The sequence below is a fragment of the Mauremys mutica genome, chromosome 4 (assembly GCF_020497125.1).
Source record: "Mauremys mutica isolate MM-2020 ecotype Southern chromosome 4, ASM2049712v1, whole genome shotgun sequence".
Taxonomy (NCBI): domain Eukaryota; kingdom Metazoa; phylum Chordata; order Testudines; family Geoemydidae; genus Mauremys; species Mauremys mutica.
Window position 1 is genome coordinate 104,030,667 of NC_059075.1, and position 17,117 is coordinate 104,047,783.

Consider the following 17,117-nt stretch of genomic DNA (forward strand, 5'->3'; position numbering starts at 1 on the left):
TGATGAGTAGGCTGATACTGCAGTCTGCCCCAGAGTGTGGGGCTAGACAATGACTGGCAGTAGCCAAATACTGAGGCAAGGTGGGGATAGAGGGTGAGGGTTCCCTAAGGAGGGGAGACCCAGAGAGAAAGGGGTTATTGCTGAGGGCAGCACCCCATGTAAGAGAGCACCGGGGTCCAGGGAGGGACTCGGGGCCAAAAGACAGGCGGATCACCGGCCTGCAGAGGGCGCTCCAGTGCTGGACAGAGCTAATTCCCGGAGTCACCAGCAGGAGGCGCCGTGGGGGTGAGTCTGACCCTGTTACAAATGGTCAGAGAGCTGATTTGATCAAAGCTTACCATACTGCATTCTGGAACATTCCCCCGGTATGTGGGATTGCAAGTTACATGTTTTCCTATTCCAAGCTACTCCCCCATCTTTCACATTGACCTGATCTCTGTCTTACTAGGCATGCTATTAGTCTAGGGGAGTTTCCTTTCAAATTAAAGGTATTTTGGGACTTTCATCTGAAGCTCAGGTCTAACTATATAGTCTCCTTCAGAGGGTTAGAAGTCAAAATATCTTTCTACAATTATTTTTTCACTCTTCTATGGCTCTTAGAACGCCAATTCTATAGCAAAGTACTTGTGAATGGAAGCAGCTTAGGCAGGAGGTAAAAGAACCATAATAGTAGTAATTGACTTCACACTGCATGGATCAAAAAAATAAGGCCCAGTCAAACTAAAAATGGACTATAAAATTTAAAGAGACAGGGATATACTAGGAGAATAGTTAGATGTGTGATTTACTCAAACACTGGCCAAAAAGAGTCATTGCAATTTTTTTTTATATATACAGAAGCATCACCATCATGTAGCAGTAAGGGGATATACGCTCTAAACAGTTCTGCTGCTATTGCACAAGTAATTTTGGATTCAGTTTTAGACACCTCATGACCAGAAATTCTTTTAATTTGATAATGTAACTCAGAAGAGCAGCAACAATCATAGTGCTGGAAGGGATGGGGGCGGGGGGGGGGGGGAGAAAGTCTCCTGAGGTAGGAAATCTAACTAGAAAACTCTGCTAAAAAGCTATAAAACTCTTACAAAAACTAACTATAAAGGCAGTGGCAAGGCCAAAAGAGAGCACTTGATTGAGCTCCAAACACTGGACATTCTGATCCAGGCCATATGGCAGTAAGAAGGAACTGGAGCAGCAGTCCAGTCCTCTCTGCTCCACCCTTTAATTCCTTTGGTTGAAAGCAGACAGATGGCATGGGTGCATATATGGACCAAAGGGCACTGTTGAAAGGATTCGCCTACACTGGAAGACACGTAGGGACCAATACTCAAAGTAGCAGCTCACTCACCCAAAAGCCCTGGTCACACAAAACCTTCCCTATTTGAAAACACAAGTCTCAATCCAAAAACTGACATCTCAACACAATTTGGTTAACAGTTCAAAAGGTTTTGTTTTTGTTCCAATGCAGAACAAAACCTAGCTCCATAACCTCTATTGAAATGTACATATGAATGAAAGCTCAGATAATGGAAAACTGGAGTCAGATTGTACAGATGTCTAATTAGTGTCTTGGAAATCATTAGTTCTATGAAATACTCCCAAAAGGACTGAATAAAATGCTCAGTCAACATATTTAAAACATTTTTAAAGGAGGAACAAAAAAATGTGTACACCCTGAGTGAATAAGAGAAATGAACTAGGTTTCCTCACCTTTTGAAGACAGCTGTTTCAGTTTTAGCATCTACAGTAAGGCTCAGTGTTTCCTTCATGCTGCCATTCATTACTGTCTCAGTTACCTTGTCTGCATTTTCCACATCATCTTCTCCATCTGAGCTGGCCTCCATAGCAACACTTCCTTGGGCTGACACAGAGAAACAAATTAGGATATTGCTAATGATTTTTATAGTTAATGAGCAAGTACAAATCAGTGAGGATGTGTAGGAGGATAACGTCTACTATAATCGTACATAATCTTCCTGCAGTTTTGTTTACTTTGCAAATCCCACACAGCAGGTAAAAATTAGGGCTTGTCCACACAGGGAAATTTACTGATATAACTCATTTTAACACTTATTCTGGAACAAGAGTATTCACACAGGGAGTTATACTGGTATTATCATACTGGTACAGGTCTCCTGGTAAGTTACCTACATAGACAAGCCCATAGTTAGGTCTGAAGATCCTGGAATTCTAGCACTTATGTTCATTAACAATGCAATTGGGAAGTGGGGTAACATGGGTTTGAGCTGGTAATTTTTAATCCACTTTGAGCATATGTTGGAAAAGCTAGATGACAGGAGAGAGAGAAGGGCACACAGACTGTTCACTGCTGCATCCAAAGACTCAAGAGGCTAAAGGCCATCTTAACTAACTAAAAGCTCTGCCCAAGTCTCACTGACTAATAAAAAGTAAAGTTAATATTAACACTAATAGCTTGCTTTTATACAGTGCTTTTCTTCCGTGGATCTCAAAACTCATTTCAGAAGAGGTCAGTATCCTTACCCTCCATTTACCAATGGGGAAACAGAGGTGCTAAGAGGAGAAATGACTTGCCCAAGATCTCCCTGGAAGCCCATGGTAGAACCGGGAAGTCCAATGCTCTGCTCATTTAAGCCACTCTGCTTCGGTTATTCATTTGCACATAATTTGAATAATTTCAGTGCACTTACCCTCTGGCTGTGTTGCAAGTGGAGATACATTTGCACTCAGGGGATCCATTGGTTCTGTGTTTGTTTCCATTTCCACAGGAGAATTACTTCTTAAAGACTCTTTAGAACTTAAATACAAATGAAAGTGAATTACATTTTGGAAAAAGATTTCTAAACATTAAAATGCAATTTGCTCACATGCAACCAGAACCTTTAAAAATAATGTTTCTATCAACTCCAGAATCCTACTGAAATCAACTATACTAAAACTCATCCAAGAATATGAAAAGAATTTTAAGGATGCAAAGTCAAACACTAAAAAGTTAGGAAACGCCAGAATTAAGATTTCCTGGTTTACTATCATGAAGAGCATGCATGTGTGAGAGAGAGGGGGGATAAAAAGGACATGGGTAATTTTTTTTGCCCCTTGCAATTTCCATTTCAATATATTTTCAGCTATATATTGTCCCTTTCAAGGAAATGGTATCTGGGCAAGAGGGTTGCTCAATCTCTATATCCAAATCAAATCAATGCCATCTATGCCAATGAGGTTGATCAACCACCACCAACCACAAAGGTGGTCTTTATAACATGGATGCTTGTCCACTGGTATCTGGATTAAGATCTCAAAATTTATACATCCCACAGAACCCCAGACAGCACATTTCTGCCACTTCCAATCTGAAATAATTGTAAATGATTTCTTGCCCTGACTCAGCAAAAATATCCCTATTCATGAAAGCATGCGTTTAAGTCCCATAAATGCTCCGTACAGGATAGCAGTCCACCCACATGATATCAACTGCAGAATTAGGGTCTCATTTTGAAGTGAATTTGAAACAGTGGGTTTCTTCCTTTACTATTCCAAGGGCACAAGATGCAATTTACACAGTAGGGACTGGGACCCCAAAACTGCAGCAGAAACCTTGAAATTATGCAGCTCTATTCACCTTTACTTCCAAGCAGTCCAGCTCAGACAATATCCCTTGTGTTATTTAAATTTGATATTAAATTCAATTTATTGTACAATGCCCCCAAATTTTCAATTTTGAAATGTGCTGTAGATTTTGGTACTGTCAATGTTTAATTGCATTGCAGAAGCTACAGGAAAAAAATACAGATATTGGCAGGTAGATAGGTAACAAAACCCCAAACTGTTCCTTATTAAATAGTTGGATGCTTGTTACAGAGAGGGAATACATCTCTTTCCCATCATCTATGAGCAGAGGTCATTTTAAGCTTGGGAGGGCAGTTTGAATTACTTGGTCCTCACACTAGTAATTCTTGACAAGCTAGCTGCCAATTGCACCCTGCCCCCATTTTGGGCATTGAATTGAAGATCTGTAATGGTGACATTTGAAATGATATGAGACTTCATTATAACAACCCAGTGGAGATGAATGGTGCAGTTCACATCTCTTGGACCAGCTGCTTCAGGGCAGCTGCAGACTCGGGCAGACATCACTGCATCTGTTTAACTGATTTATATTCTGAATATTATCTTCACCAACCATGCAGGCAAGAGACTAAGGCATGGTCTACACTACAAAGTTAGGTCAACCCAGCTAACCCTGAGCAATGCAGTTAAGCTGACCTAACCCCCAGTGTAGCTAACAATCTGTCAATGGAAAAATTCTTCAGTCAACCTAGCTGCCACCTCTCAGTGATTACCTATGCAGACAGGAGAACCCCTCCAATTGCTGTTGCTGTAGGCAGTGTCTACGCTGAAGTGCTACAGCGGGGCAGCTGTTGCGCTGCAGCTGTGCTGCTGTAGTGTTTCAAGTGTAGACCAGCCCTAAATGAAAAAGTACATTCTGGAGCACAATAATTTGGCTATTTTTTGAAGATTCACATTTATGGGGATATTTAGATGGCTACAATCTCATTATACCTAGGTTTCTGACTATTTCTGATGTAAACCAATACACAGCAAAAAAAAGTGCCAAACACTTCAAAGTACTATGGGACTGTCTAAGCAAGTCACCCTGGGCTTCATGGAGTGGATGAATTTTCAGTCATATGCAAAACTATTTTCTTTACATCACAAAACAGAGCCATCATAGACTCTTTCAATTTATTCCACATTAAACAGCTGCATGTGTCACTTAGGCCCAATCTACAGCCATAGTCCACTTATATTTTAAAAAAAAAGAAAGAAAAAAAAAAAGTGTGGCTAGGACCCAAACATCCTAGCAATCAACCAAATTGATTAGCAAGATATGATTAGATACCATCTACACCAGAAATGGACTGTATCTGGGTCTCCTGAGTAGATTATAGTTAGAATAATAGAATATCAGGGTTGGAAGGGACCTCAGGAGGTCATCTAGTCCAACCCCCTGCTCAAAAGCAGGACCAATTCCCAACTAAATCATCCCAGTCAGGGCTTTGTCAAGCCTGACCTTAAAAACCTCTAAGGCAGGAGATGCCCCCCACCTCCCTAGGTAACCCATTCCAGTGCTTCACCACTCTCTGAGTGAAAAAGTTTTTCCTAATATCCAACCTAAACCTCTCCCATTGCAACTTGAGACCATTACTCCTTGTTCTGTCATCAGGTACCACTGAGAACAGTCTAGATCCATCCTCTTTGGAACCCCCGTTCAGGTAGTTGAAAGCAGCTATCAAATCCCCCCTCGTTCTTCTCTTCTGCAGACTAAACAATCCCAGTTCCCTCAGCCTCTCCTCATAAGTCATGTGCTCCAGCCCCCTAACCATTTTTGTTGCCCTCCGCTGGACTCTCTCCAATTTTTCCACATCCTTCTTGTAGTGTGGGGCAGTTGTAGAGTAGATGACACCCTTACGCACAATATCCCTTTTAACTCCACAAAAAATCCTCAACATGGTACAGCAAACTACAAGTAACACTAATTATGTTTAAAGCAGAACTCCATAATGTATTATGCAAACACTTCTGCAAAAGACATTCATATGCCCACTGAAAGGGACTAGTGCCAGCTTCCATTATCATTGGCAGCTGGTAGCCTGGGCTGAAGAATAATAAAATTCTCTTACCTTAGAGAAGTTGTAAACTCTGAAAAAGAAGTCCAGCCAGTTTCTTTTCCTGGCATAGGTTCTTCTGTGCTCCATACCTCACAACCCTCGGTACCTCTGGGAAGCATCACATAGCTATTAGGAGAGCATGCTCAGAAAGGTGTCCATGAAAAGGTGGCATTGAAAGCAGGGAGGGAAAAGGGACTACATCTCTCAGCACGTCACAACTTGAACATTGACAGATGCTTCATACATGTGACAAAAGAAACTTCATGTATCATCTGGACCTGCTTCTTGGCCCATTAATCTAGTCACAGTGCTAAACTCCGAGGGTGCAATTCTGGCTCTATTGAAATCAATAGCAAAAATCCCACTGATGTCAAAGGGGCTTGGATTCAAAGACTCCCATTGACTTTGGTTGGCTTAGAATCAGTGCCTGAAATCTCAAGAGGAAAAAGATGTATTCTGCAGTTCCACAGTTCAGACACACAGTTAGTGGTGGCAGTTCAGTTTTGTAAGTTGGCCACTCCCCCTTGACTTGTGCACTTGTGCAGCCCGCTAGGACTCCTGCCATCAGGGGAACAGTCAATGGCAGTTTGCTTTGCTTGTGACCATGTCTTTGCTAACTTTAATTTTTAAAACATACTGGCTCAGCAGATGATTTGTCAGTAATTCAGACTAATGTCTGAATCAAGAAGTTTTCAGATCTTATCTGTAGAGGAATTTTAATGTATTGAAAAGCATACATTGCATATTGCACTTGCAATGGTTGGATCCACACAATACAACATGTAGATTAAATGAATTCCTAAATTTAGTTCATTAAGACATTAAGCACTATAACCTAAACAGACATCTTCATGGAACTTTTGTTTTTGTCACAAATATTGCTGCCTGGTCTTGCATTATTCAATTCCACTTAATATTAATAATCATTGTTAGAGCCTTTCTTTAAATGATGAGAGCATTCGTGTTTTAAAAATGTTAACATATCAGAAATTTATTATATTCTTTGCAACTCCCTAAATAAAACAGCCTGCTATATGCTAGACCTGGTTTCTAAGAAAAAGCATCATTCAATCAGGATAAATCAATACCAAATGATCTTGCAAATCAACACAACAATCTGATTTCAAATTTAAGTGACAGAACATAAATTTAGCATGCCCAGTGTTGCTTAAAATGTTACACATGCCTTTTAAAAAATGCAATTGACTTTCATTTGTCTGGCAACAAACAACACTGCACATACTTTTTGCTACCAACCTGAGTAATAAAAATGGTGCTTTTTGGTGAGAATGGAATGGAATCCTTGATGCTCCTGTCTTCCTCCAACTGCCAGGCATGGCAATAGCTGAATGCACCTTGGCTTGGGTAGGAGTTCTGAGATTTCCAGCAGATGTAAACATTGATTTTATAATCTTTTAAGGCAGAGATTTTTGATGGAATGGAGTGGGGAAGAGGGTTGGTCACTTGTAAAAATTAAGAACGTCCAGTGCAGTGTTTGTGGGACAGTGCTGCCTCAGTCATACTTTGTACAGATTCATTTGTAAGTGGGTAAAATTGGAACTCAGAACCAGATGGCTGATGTTTTTTGTTTGTTCTGTTTTTACCAAATTCTGCCTGTGAATGTGGAGTGTGAGAAAGTGACGATCACTTAAGTGAAATAACTTGCATATTGCTCTCTGATGAAGGCGGCCAGTTAATCAACCGAAAAAAAAAAAAAGACTTTCAGATGAGACGGTGGGAGTCTGATGTAAACTCACAACAGCTAGAAATCCAGAGTAAAGGCTGCAAATCTATTCGTAACGCCCCCTGGTGCTAGCAATAGTCCAGCACATACCTGCTATGTCAGCCCAGGCACTGAGCCACAGTCCCTAAACACGGACACGGAGACGAGGGTGCCAGTCTTTGAGGGTCAGTTCCCGATCTGCGGAGTGGGGCTTAGCCCCCTGACAGCCCGGGCCGGTCGGGTACATTTCCCAGGCGCTGCCCGAGGGGCACTGACCTGTGGGTGGCTGCACAGTGCCTGCAGCCCGGTCACTGCCCTACATAGTCACAGCAGCCACCTGCTGGCTCCGAGCCCCGCCCGGGGCGCTGCCTTATTGGGGCACGTGTCCGAGGGAGGAAAATGAAGGGGAACCGCTCAGCCCAGTCACTGCCACCACCCGGGCCAGCGAAGCCCCCATCCCTACCTCAGAGCATGGGGTGGGGAGCGCGCTCTGCCGGGCGGGCCTGCCGGCTGCTCGGGCTGCTCCTGTGTCTCAGCGGCGCGCTCCAGCCTGCAGGTAAAGGAGGGATCCCGGGTCCCATACGGCGGGGGAGGATCGGGTCCAACTTCGGCTGCCCCTTGGCAAAGGGGATATAGGGGCAGGGTCCCTAGGGTCCTCCTGAGCCTGCGGATTCTCCCAGCCCAGGGTCCTGGTCCTCCCCCACCCCCGAATACTGGTCCGGAGGTGGAGTGGGTGGGTCTGTCTGGGGGCAGGGGTGACAATTCTGGCGTCCCAAGGCTGAAGCTGGTTCCTTCGTCCCAGGGCTTTATTCCAAAGGCCATCAAAAGTCATTGCTGCGGGCTTATAGTTTTAGAAATTTCACTCGACTAAATGCTCTTGTATGTTGTAACAATAGATATTCGAGCAAGACCCCCAATCCCATATGGGGTAATGGCCTCTCACTTGCAATAAGTAATGAGGGTGTATAACTGCCAAATAACTTGACACATGCCTGCAACTATTAATCTGTTCTGAGCTAGATGGCACATGCCACTCCCTGACCTGAAGCTTTACTTCTCTGCAACATGCTGTCATATATCACCCCCACCCAATTTTCCATTTTGCAAATGCTCCTGGAGTAAGGAATCGGCTTTGAGTAGCTGTGAGAAAATCCTTGGCACGCCAAGGGACTCGTCTTTATTACTATTGGGCTGTTCTGAAGTAGCTGGCACGTGCCATTCCCTAACACAGCTTTATTTCTGGCCCCCTTCCTTCCTTTCTTATTCAAGGGGCATTAGCAAACTGCAAGAGGGTGGGGGCTATGGGGTGGCAGCATTTAGCCCAGAAATATCACCTGAGGTCAGAAAATGGCACGTAACAGCTCCTTCAGAACAGTTTCACAGTCTCCTCTCATTGACAGCAAAAAGTGCACACAGCCTTTAACAGCGGAAAGGCTAATTTGACACATTTTCTCTATAAAGCTTCACTCCAAACTGTAATATGCGAGCAAACCTAAACATAGTGTCAATAGCATGGCATAAATATTCTACCCCAGGGAATGATTTCATATCTAAGAGACGTCCTATTGGGCAAAACCTTAAGAGTTAGAGCTGAGAAGCTCTCAGCTGAACTATTTTTAAGCCACAGATGGGTTGTAGCCTCTCAGGCTAGACAGCCACTAAAAATAGACATGTAAAAGGGAAGTACTATGCCAGGTATTCCTGGTGGACCAAATCCTCAGGGCTGGTTATTTAGTAACAGTGGACAGTGGTAATCCCTCACTGCCACATAAACTGGCCATGAATTGGGCAGATTGATCCTCAGGACAGTTGGCTCAGTGTGGAAGCGCCTCACCTCTTCTTCACAGAAGCAAGTTGGAGAATTGTTTGAGAGAAGAAAAGGAGGTCACTTAAATCCTTACTTCTCAGATCAGCTCACAATAACCCAGTGCCTCTCCCTGGCTTGGCCAGCAGGATCCCATAGCCACTGCTATGGAAAGAGGGATGGAGGATTTCTGTGTTCTAAAAGATTTTTCTTTTTCTTTTGTTTTTCAATGTCCTTTTAATTGTCCGCCTGACCTTATCACCTCCCTTGGTTGCCAATTTCAGTGCTGCCTGCTGAAAGTTACATAAGGGGAGCACAGTCCTTCTAAAGTTCCTCTGGGGGCAGTGGGAAGAGAGAAGAAACCAACCCACCACCACCACCCACATCATGGCACTATGAGTATGCAGTGCCTCACCACCACTTCAGGAATCATGAATTCTGTCCCTGGGGGTGGGTGGGGATGAATTATTTGGTGACCCATTAGGGAGCAGTTTCCCCCTCTATATCTGCTGAAGTTGCCTCCGTAACTGTAGAGCCCAATTTGGCTGCATAGATATGGTGGGTAGGTTCCCCACTGCTTCAGGACTCTGCAGTAACAATTAAATTCTTGAGCCCACCATCAGACCTCCTATGGTCCATACAGGTCTTGTCAATGCAATGAGTACAGTAAGGAAGTGATACAACCTCCACTCTATCCCCTGGTAATCTTCCTCAGCCTCAGCACATGCCATCTCATATCATCTCTCCACCTGATGGAGTGTTATACAAGGATTCCTGAAGCTCTTGGTATGTGAGCAGTATGAGTCTGAGTTCAGAAAGTTGAAAATCAGTAACTTTAAACCATGTGTGAATGCACAAGACTTAGAGGGAGCCCCCAAATTTGAGAGCCTGAGGTCACAGTTCTCATCATTATTGGGTGAGGATGCATTACACCATCCTGTGTGTACAGAACACGGCAAATGGAAAATAGGACAAGAGCAGAAATGTACCTGAGTGGAGACAGTGTCCCCAAGCAGGCCCATAGGCAGCGAAGCAAGAAAATGTGCATATGGTGCCATTTCTATTACTGTTATCACTTAGATTTGCCAAAGATTTAGATCATTATGGGGATCCTGGAGTTGTTTCCTGGATATTTTGAAACACCCAGTGAAATTCTGAGTCATTTCCAAAAATAGACTTTTTGTAGTAATCTATCTGTATTGCTTATTCATTTGTCTTTCCCCTCAAGGGGAAGGCAAAAGAAATTGGTGATGTTGTGCCCCTCTCCCTAGCAGTGATGGGGAGCCAGCAGGGCAGTTTTTCCTTCAAAGGAGATGGACAAATGACTCCGGGCTTAGGGCACTAGCCTGGAACTCACCTGCGTTAAATTCTCTGTGCCCCCTTCCTGCTTGTCTGTGGGCAAGTCATTCAGTCTCTCTGTGCGTCATATCCCCATGTGTGAAATGGGGATAATAGCACTTCCCTACCTCAAAAGGATGCTGTGAGGATAAAATGCATAAAAGAGTCTGAGGTGCTCAGCTATTATGGTAACGGGGTCCATATATATACCTGGGATGGACAGATAGATAGAATAGACATTTTTTTCCCCATCACATGCTGCTGTAGTTCTACCACAAAGCTCCAGTGTATTACATGTAATATGCAGTGTATGCACTGCTAAAATTCCTCCTGCATTGTTGTTCCCAAGAGTCAGGACCACCCAACTAGCCTGTGTTATCTCTATTATTTCATTCAACTAAAAGCAAAGATTGTTATTCATAAAGCCATCATCAATTTAGGAAAGAAAGATTTCATTCAATTACCATAGAGAGAGGTTATAAGGGTTATGGATGCGGAAACAGGCTACTACAAAACTGCATGATCCTTTAGCCAATAATAACTCTTTTAAAGGAACATTGCTTTTAGGATGTATTGCTCCAAATATACATTTTCTATTTTTGAAGAAACTCTTCAAGTGTTGATGGGAAGCACCCCACTGATTGTGTCACTGAATGATAACATCTCCATACCATGCAAGATTTCTGGGTATAATACAGCAGAACTGGATATCAAGAATGTGGGAGTAACCTGGTATCTTAAGACTCCGAGGGCAGACCAAGAAGAAAAAGTATTCACATTTCATGCTGGAGCGCATATTTCGCATAGAAATGGGGCCAGTATGTCTGACAGTGACCTGAGAAGAGGAAATGCTGCACTCTCACTACCACAGATACAGTTTAAGGAAGCAGGAATATATAGGTGCTATGTTATTGTTGCCCCTTCTGATGCTCATGGAACAGCTATTTTAGAGGTAGTTGGTAAGTGACTTCATTGTACCATTTCTTTTATACTGCATCACCTGGAGACCCAAAGGCAGAAGATTAGAGTCCATCTTAGTGGTACCAGTTTCCTCACCCCCTGAGCCTTTGTGGGGATGGGGTAGGGGTGGGAATTGCATTATATCAGTGGAATAGCCACAGCACCTGGGTAAGCTGTGCTAACAGTTATGGTGGTGGTGTGGTGAGCCCAGCCTTCTACAGGAGATTTTATATGGGGATTAGCAGTTTTCATCAGGCTAATGTGTTTGGGGTTTATCCTGGTATTTTTTCTCTCTCTCCATCATAGTTGCCTTTAAAAGTACACAGACCCTATTCCTTATTCACTATCACATTCCTTGTCACAAACAGAGGAGACTGCAGTTCATTTCCCCCTGCAACCTCTCCATAGTTGTATCAGTCTAAATATTCCCCTTCCATAATTTTTTGCAGGTCAGGGGAAAATATGGACCTAAATAGCCTGTTTGTCATAATTTCTAAGGTTTTGGCCAGGTAAGGTTTTCATTATCTAATCCTCAGACTTGCAGTGGCATTTTCAATATCCAAACATGCTGTAAATCTGAGAAACTCTATTAATTTTGTAGATATTTATTTACAAAGAGAAGAAAATAACAAAACTACTAAAGTTCTAATGAGTATAAATGCTATTTATCTTCTAACGAATATTCACTCCTGTGATCTTGTTTCCAGGAAAAAATGACTAGATTAGCAAAAGACAAACAAACCCAAAAACAAATCCCCCCCCCATTCCTGCAATGAACATTAAACTCTGCACATATCAGATATTTAGGTAATGTGTGTATTCAGTGTACATTAACACTGTTAAAAAGCCAGAATATCCCTGATGATGATGACAGTAATATAACCTTTATTTCCATACAGCTCAACCGGAAGTCAGCCTGTGTCCAAAGGAAGTTACAATAGAAAGTGACAAGGAGAAGACCCTGTCATGTGATGTCAATAAGTTCTATCCAAATCTGGTTGACATTAAGTGGACAAAGATATCAAAGAATAACCAGGACAGTAGTATAGCAACAGAGGATATCCACACAGAAGCCTCTGTAGAAAATGAAGATGGCACATTTAATGTCACTAGCATACTAAGGCTGCAACCATCTTTGCAAGATAATGGAAATGTCTATAGATGTATTGTGAGTCACAAAACATTTCCTGCCAAATTACTTCTCAATAGCACCTTGACTGTCACAGGTATCCATCCCCTTTAGGGTCTTTTATCTCCTTTCTTTTGATATATCATGTGTTCCAGAATGATGTGGCTAGACCTTTTTTTTGAAGGAATTTGAACCTTGTCAGCCTTATGCTGTCCCAGCAGTGCAGTGATACCAGGTGTCATCTGAGATAGACAGCAGGGCAGGAGAGCTGGCCATGCAGCGACATTCAAAACAGTCAGCTTGCTGACATGCCAGCCAGAAAGGGAGTGGGAGAAGTGGCAGAGGAGCCAAGGAGAACCAATTCAGTGAAAAGAAGGGGTTGAAATCTGGTGGCAACTTTTCAAATGTCTGATATTTTGATATCAGGGCTTTTCTGGATGCACCATTTTAGTGCCATATATTTGTGTTGCTAAGATTGGGTGACACATGCCACATTTTAGGGCCTCTCTGAGCTAATTGAGTTGATCCACAGGTGTGTTTTACAAAAGGCTGTTTTGACCCTACATTTTATTATCCTCATTCTATAGAATGTTGTTAATATTTAAGTTTTTAAGTGGGCATTTTGATACCCATAATGCTGTCTACTTATGGGGAAGGCATTTTGAAGCTGTGATTTGATACAACACAATGTGCCTGGCGGTTATTCTGTTATTTCTTTAGTAGTGTAGTGGCTAGTAGAAGTTTTGCTCCTACTTTAATTTCTTATTACATCAATTTCCAATACTCAGCCAGAAAAATAACCAGTTAATCACTTACTGTGAAAGTGTAGGTGCAGTCCACTAAATTTTTTTTAACATGAACAAGCATAGAATCAGAATTTTCTTTATTTTTTTCATTCACAGCCCCCAAGTCAGCTTTGAACAGTATAATTGGAGCAGTCATTGGAACAATAATAGCCTGTATTATTGTGCTCGGTTTGGGTACTTTCGTGTATTGTAGGTGTTTGAAGAAAAGTAAGTAGTTTTAAAAGTTAATTGTGCTAAGGATATCTTAATGGCAACTAGTAGCTCTTGTGAATGCTTGAATTCTAAGCCTTAACACCAGTGACAGACTAATAATAATCAAAACCTCAGAACGTTCATTATCCACTCACTCACCCATTAAGTGAAGGTTAGTCATCTCCCAAGAGCAGTGCACAGCACACTTTTGCTCCCTTGGTTATGAAAAAAACAATGTTTGCTAAATGTGTCAGGTGCCTCTGAAGCTCTTTGGGACAAATTGGGGTCATACTGTATGTGACTAGAACATTTTAAACAACCTGGAACATGATAGCTATCAATCAGGAGAAATGACAGGCTTGGTAAGAAATGCTCTGCTTTCATATACTGTCACATAAAGATTTGCTCTTAAAGTTGCCTTTTATTGGTTTAGTAGCAGGAAATTCTTCCACACAAACAGAGCATCAATAGTAACTGGAACTAACTTAAAGTGGTAACTCTTAACAGTATGATGATCCATTTTTGTTAGTGTAACTGTGCAGAAAAAAACGCTGACTCTCACACACACAAAGGGAGAAGTAACTCCTGCCCAAATCACTGCCTTCATGAGAGAAATTCATGTAACAGGCTGAAAAGTCAGAGGCTAACCATATAGTTACTTATCTGAGAAGAACTGTAGATAAGGAAAAAAAACAATTGGGGCATTTGAATCAAGAGAACTCAACTGGATGGTTTATCAGTACAAAAAATTAATATATAAAATCTGAGAGCATTGGCAAACATAAGTACGTAACATTTAAGTACATCAGAATCAGAAAGCCTGGTAAACGACCAGTGGGGCCACTGGACGATCGAGGTGCTAAAGGAGCACTCAAGGATGATAAAACTATTGTGGAGAAACTAAATGAATTCTTTGCATTGGTCTTCATGGCTGAGGATGTGATGGAGATTCCCAAACCTGAGCCATTCTTTTTAGGTGACAGATCTGAGGAATTGTCCCAGATTGAGGTGTCATTAGAGGAGGTTTTGGAACAAATTGATAAATTAAACAGCAATAAGTCACCAGGACCAGATGGTATTCACCCAAGAGTTCTGAAGGAACTCAAATGTGAAATTGCAGAACTACTAACTGTGGTCTGTAACCTATCATTTAAATCAGCTTCTGTACCAGATGACTGGAGGATAGCTCATGTGACACCAATTTTTAAAAAGGGCTCCAGAGGTGATCCTGGCAATTACAGGCCTGTAAGCCTGACTTCAGTACCGGGCAAACTGGTTGAAACTATAATAAAGAACAATATTGTCAGACATATAGATGAACATAATTTGTTGAGGAAGAGTCAGCATGGTTTTAGTAAAGGGAAAGCATGCCTCACCAATCTACTAGAATTCTTTGAGGAAGTCAACAAGCATGTGGACCAAGGGGATCCAGTGGATATAGTGTACTTAGATTTTCAGAAAGCCTTTGACAAGGTCCCTCACCAAAGGCTCTTATGGAAAGTAAGCTGCTATGGGATAAGAGGGAAGGTGCTCTCATGGATTGGTAACTGGTTAAAAGATAGGGAACAAAGGGTAGGTATAGATGGTCAGTTTTCAGAATGGAGAGAGGTAAATAGTGGTGTCTCCCAGGGGTCTGTTCTGGGACCAGTCCTATTAATAAATGATCGAGGAAAAGGGGTAAACCATGAGGTGGCAAAATTTGCAGATGATACAAAATTACTAAAGATAGTTAAGACCCATGCAGACTGTGAAGAGCTACAAAAGGATCTCTCAAAACTGGATGACTGGGCAACAAAATGGCAGAGGAAATGTAATGTCAATAAATGCAGAGTAATGCACATTGGAAAGCATAATCCCAACTATACATATAAAATGATGGGGTCTAAATTAGCTGATACCACTCAAGAAAGAGATCTTGGAGTCACTGTGGATAGTTCTCTGAAAACATCCACTCAATGTGCAGTGGCAGTCAAAAAAGTGAACAGAATGGTGGGAATAATTAAGAAAGGGATAAATAGGATAGAAAATATGTTGCCTCCCTAAATCCATGGTACGCCCACATCTTGAATACTGTGTGCAGATATGGTTGCCCCATCTCAAAAAAGATATATTGGAATTGGAAAAGGTTCAGAAAAGGGCAACAAAAATTATTAGGGGTATGGAATGGTTTCCGTATGAGGAGAGATTAATAAGACTGGGACTTTTCTGCTTGGAAAAGAGAGGGCTAAGGGAAGATATGATTGAGGTCTATAAAATCATGACTGATGTAGAGAACATAGATAAGGAAGTTTGTTTACTACTTCTCATAACACAAGAACTAGGGGTCACCAAATGAAATTAATAAGCAGCAGGTTTAAAACAAATAAAAGGAAGTATCTCTTCACACAACGCACAGGTAACCCGTGGAACTTCTTGCCAGAGGATGTTGTGAAGGCCGAGACCATAACAGGGTTCAAAAAAGAACTAGCTAAATTCATGGAGGATATGTCCATCAATGGGCAGAATGGACAGGAATGGTATCCCTAGCCTCTGTTTGCCAGAAGCTGGGAATGAGCAACAGGGGATGGATCACTTGATGATTACCTGTTCTGTTCATTCCCTCTGGGGCACCTGGCACTGGCCACTGTCGGAAGACAGGATACTGGGCTAGATGGACCTTTGGTCTGACCCAGTAGAGCCATTCTTATGTAATTAATTTTGATAGGTTTTTAGTGTATTGAAATTCAGTGTAATGTTACGCAGCAGAGATAGAAAAATTGCAGTTAATTTTTTCGCTTGTCTTTCTTCAAAATGTGGTGCATCAAGCAACTAATTTACATATTTTTCCTTGCAGCTTCACCTGTGACGTGACACTCCATATTCGTTATAGAAATATGCCTACGATATGAATATGGCATAACTAAGATATTTTATGCAAGATGACTCGTAAGATAATTGGAAAGGTTATGATTTACTGAATGTGATTATCCAATTTGTATGCATGTATCATTTCTGGAGTTAGGAATATTGACTATGTAACAATTTCAACCATGGTTATACTTGGAGATGCCCACCAGAGAGTAAGCAATCAGCCTTGATGGGCCATTAGGAAAAGACAATGAGTCTTTAAAGATATGGATCTCCCATCTTCTGGGAGTTCCTTCCTGTGGACATTGCAAATAAACCTGGTTTCATAGTTGCTTTGACACTACTAGGTAACTGGACAATGTCACCTGGTACAAAGTACCACCTTGGACACTGCTGGTACTTTTCCACTGGAGACAAAGGCTTCCCACCTTATGTAAATTCTATTTAAGGCTGGGGAGTAAGACAAAGAGGAATTTCTCCATTGCCTTCCTGCCCAAGAAGAAAGACTGCTGAAAGTACCGGAAGAGACAAAGGAACCGAGCAGAGAGCAAGGCAAAGGCTGAGTCCAGGCTGAGCCAGGGGGTCCAGTCTTTAAAGAGAAATAACTGGACCTCTAAGCTACAGAAACTCTGCAACTTGCCTAAAATAACAGTTAGGGTGAGAAATTACA

At 41.9% G+C, this 17,117-nt stretch overlaps 1 protein-coding gene across 1 annotated transcript; it reads left to right on the forward strand.

Annotated features, from left to right (window-relative positions):
- The first annotated feature begins 251 nt into the window (after nucleotides 1–251).
- On the forward strand, nucleotides 252–16,972 carry LOC123370333 (natural cytotoxicity triggering receptor 3 ligand 1-like). Its single transcript, XM_045016803.1, has 5 exons — nucleotides 252–285; nucleotides 11,119–11,472; nucleotides 12,373–12,699; nucleotides 13,505–13,615; nucleotides 16,434–16,972. The coding sequence occupies exons 2-5, from the start codon at nucleotides 11,136–11,138 to the stop codon at nucleotides 16,448–16,450; spliced, it is 792 nt and encodes a 263-aa protein (XP_044872738.1). The 5' UTR covers nucleotides 252–285; nucleotides 11,119–11,135; the 3' UTR covers nucleotides 16,451–16,972.
- Nucleotides 16,973–17,117: the final 145 nt, after the last annotated feature.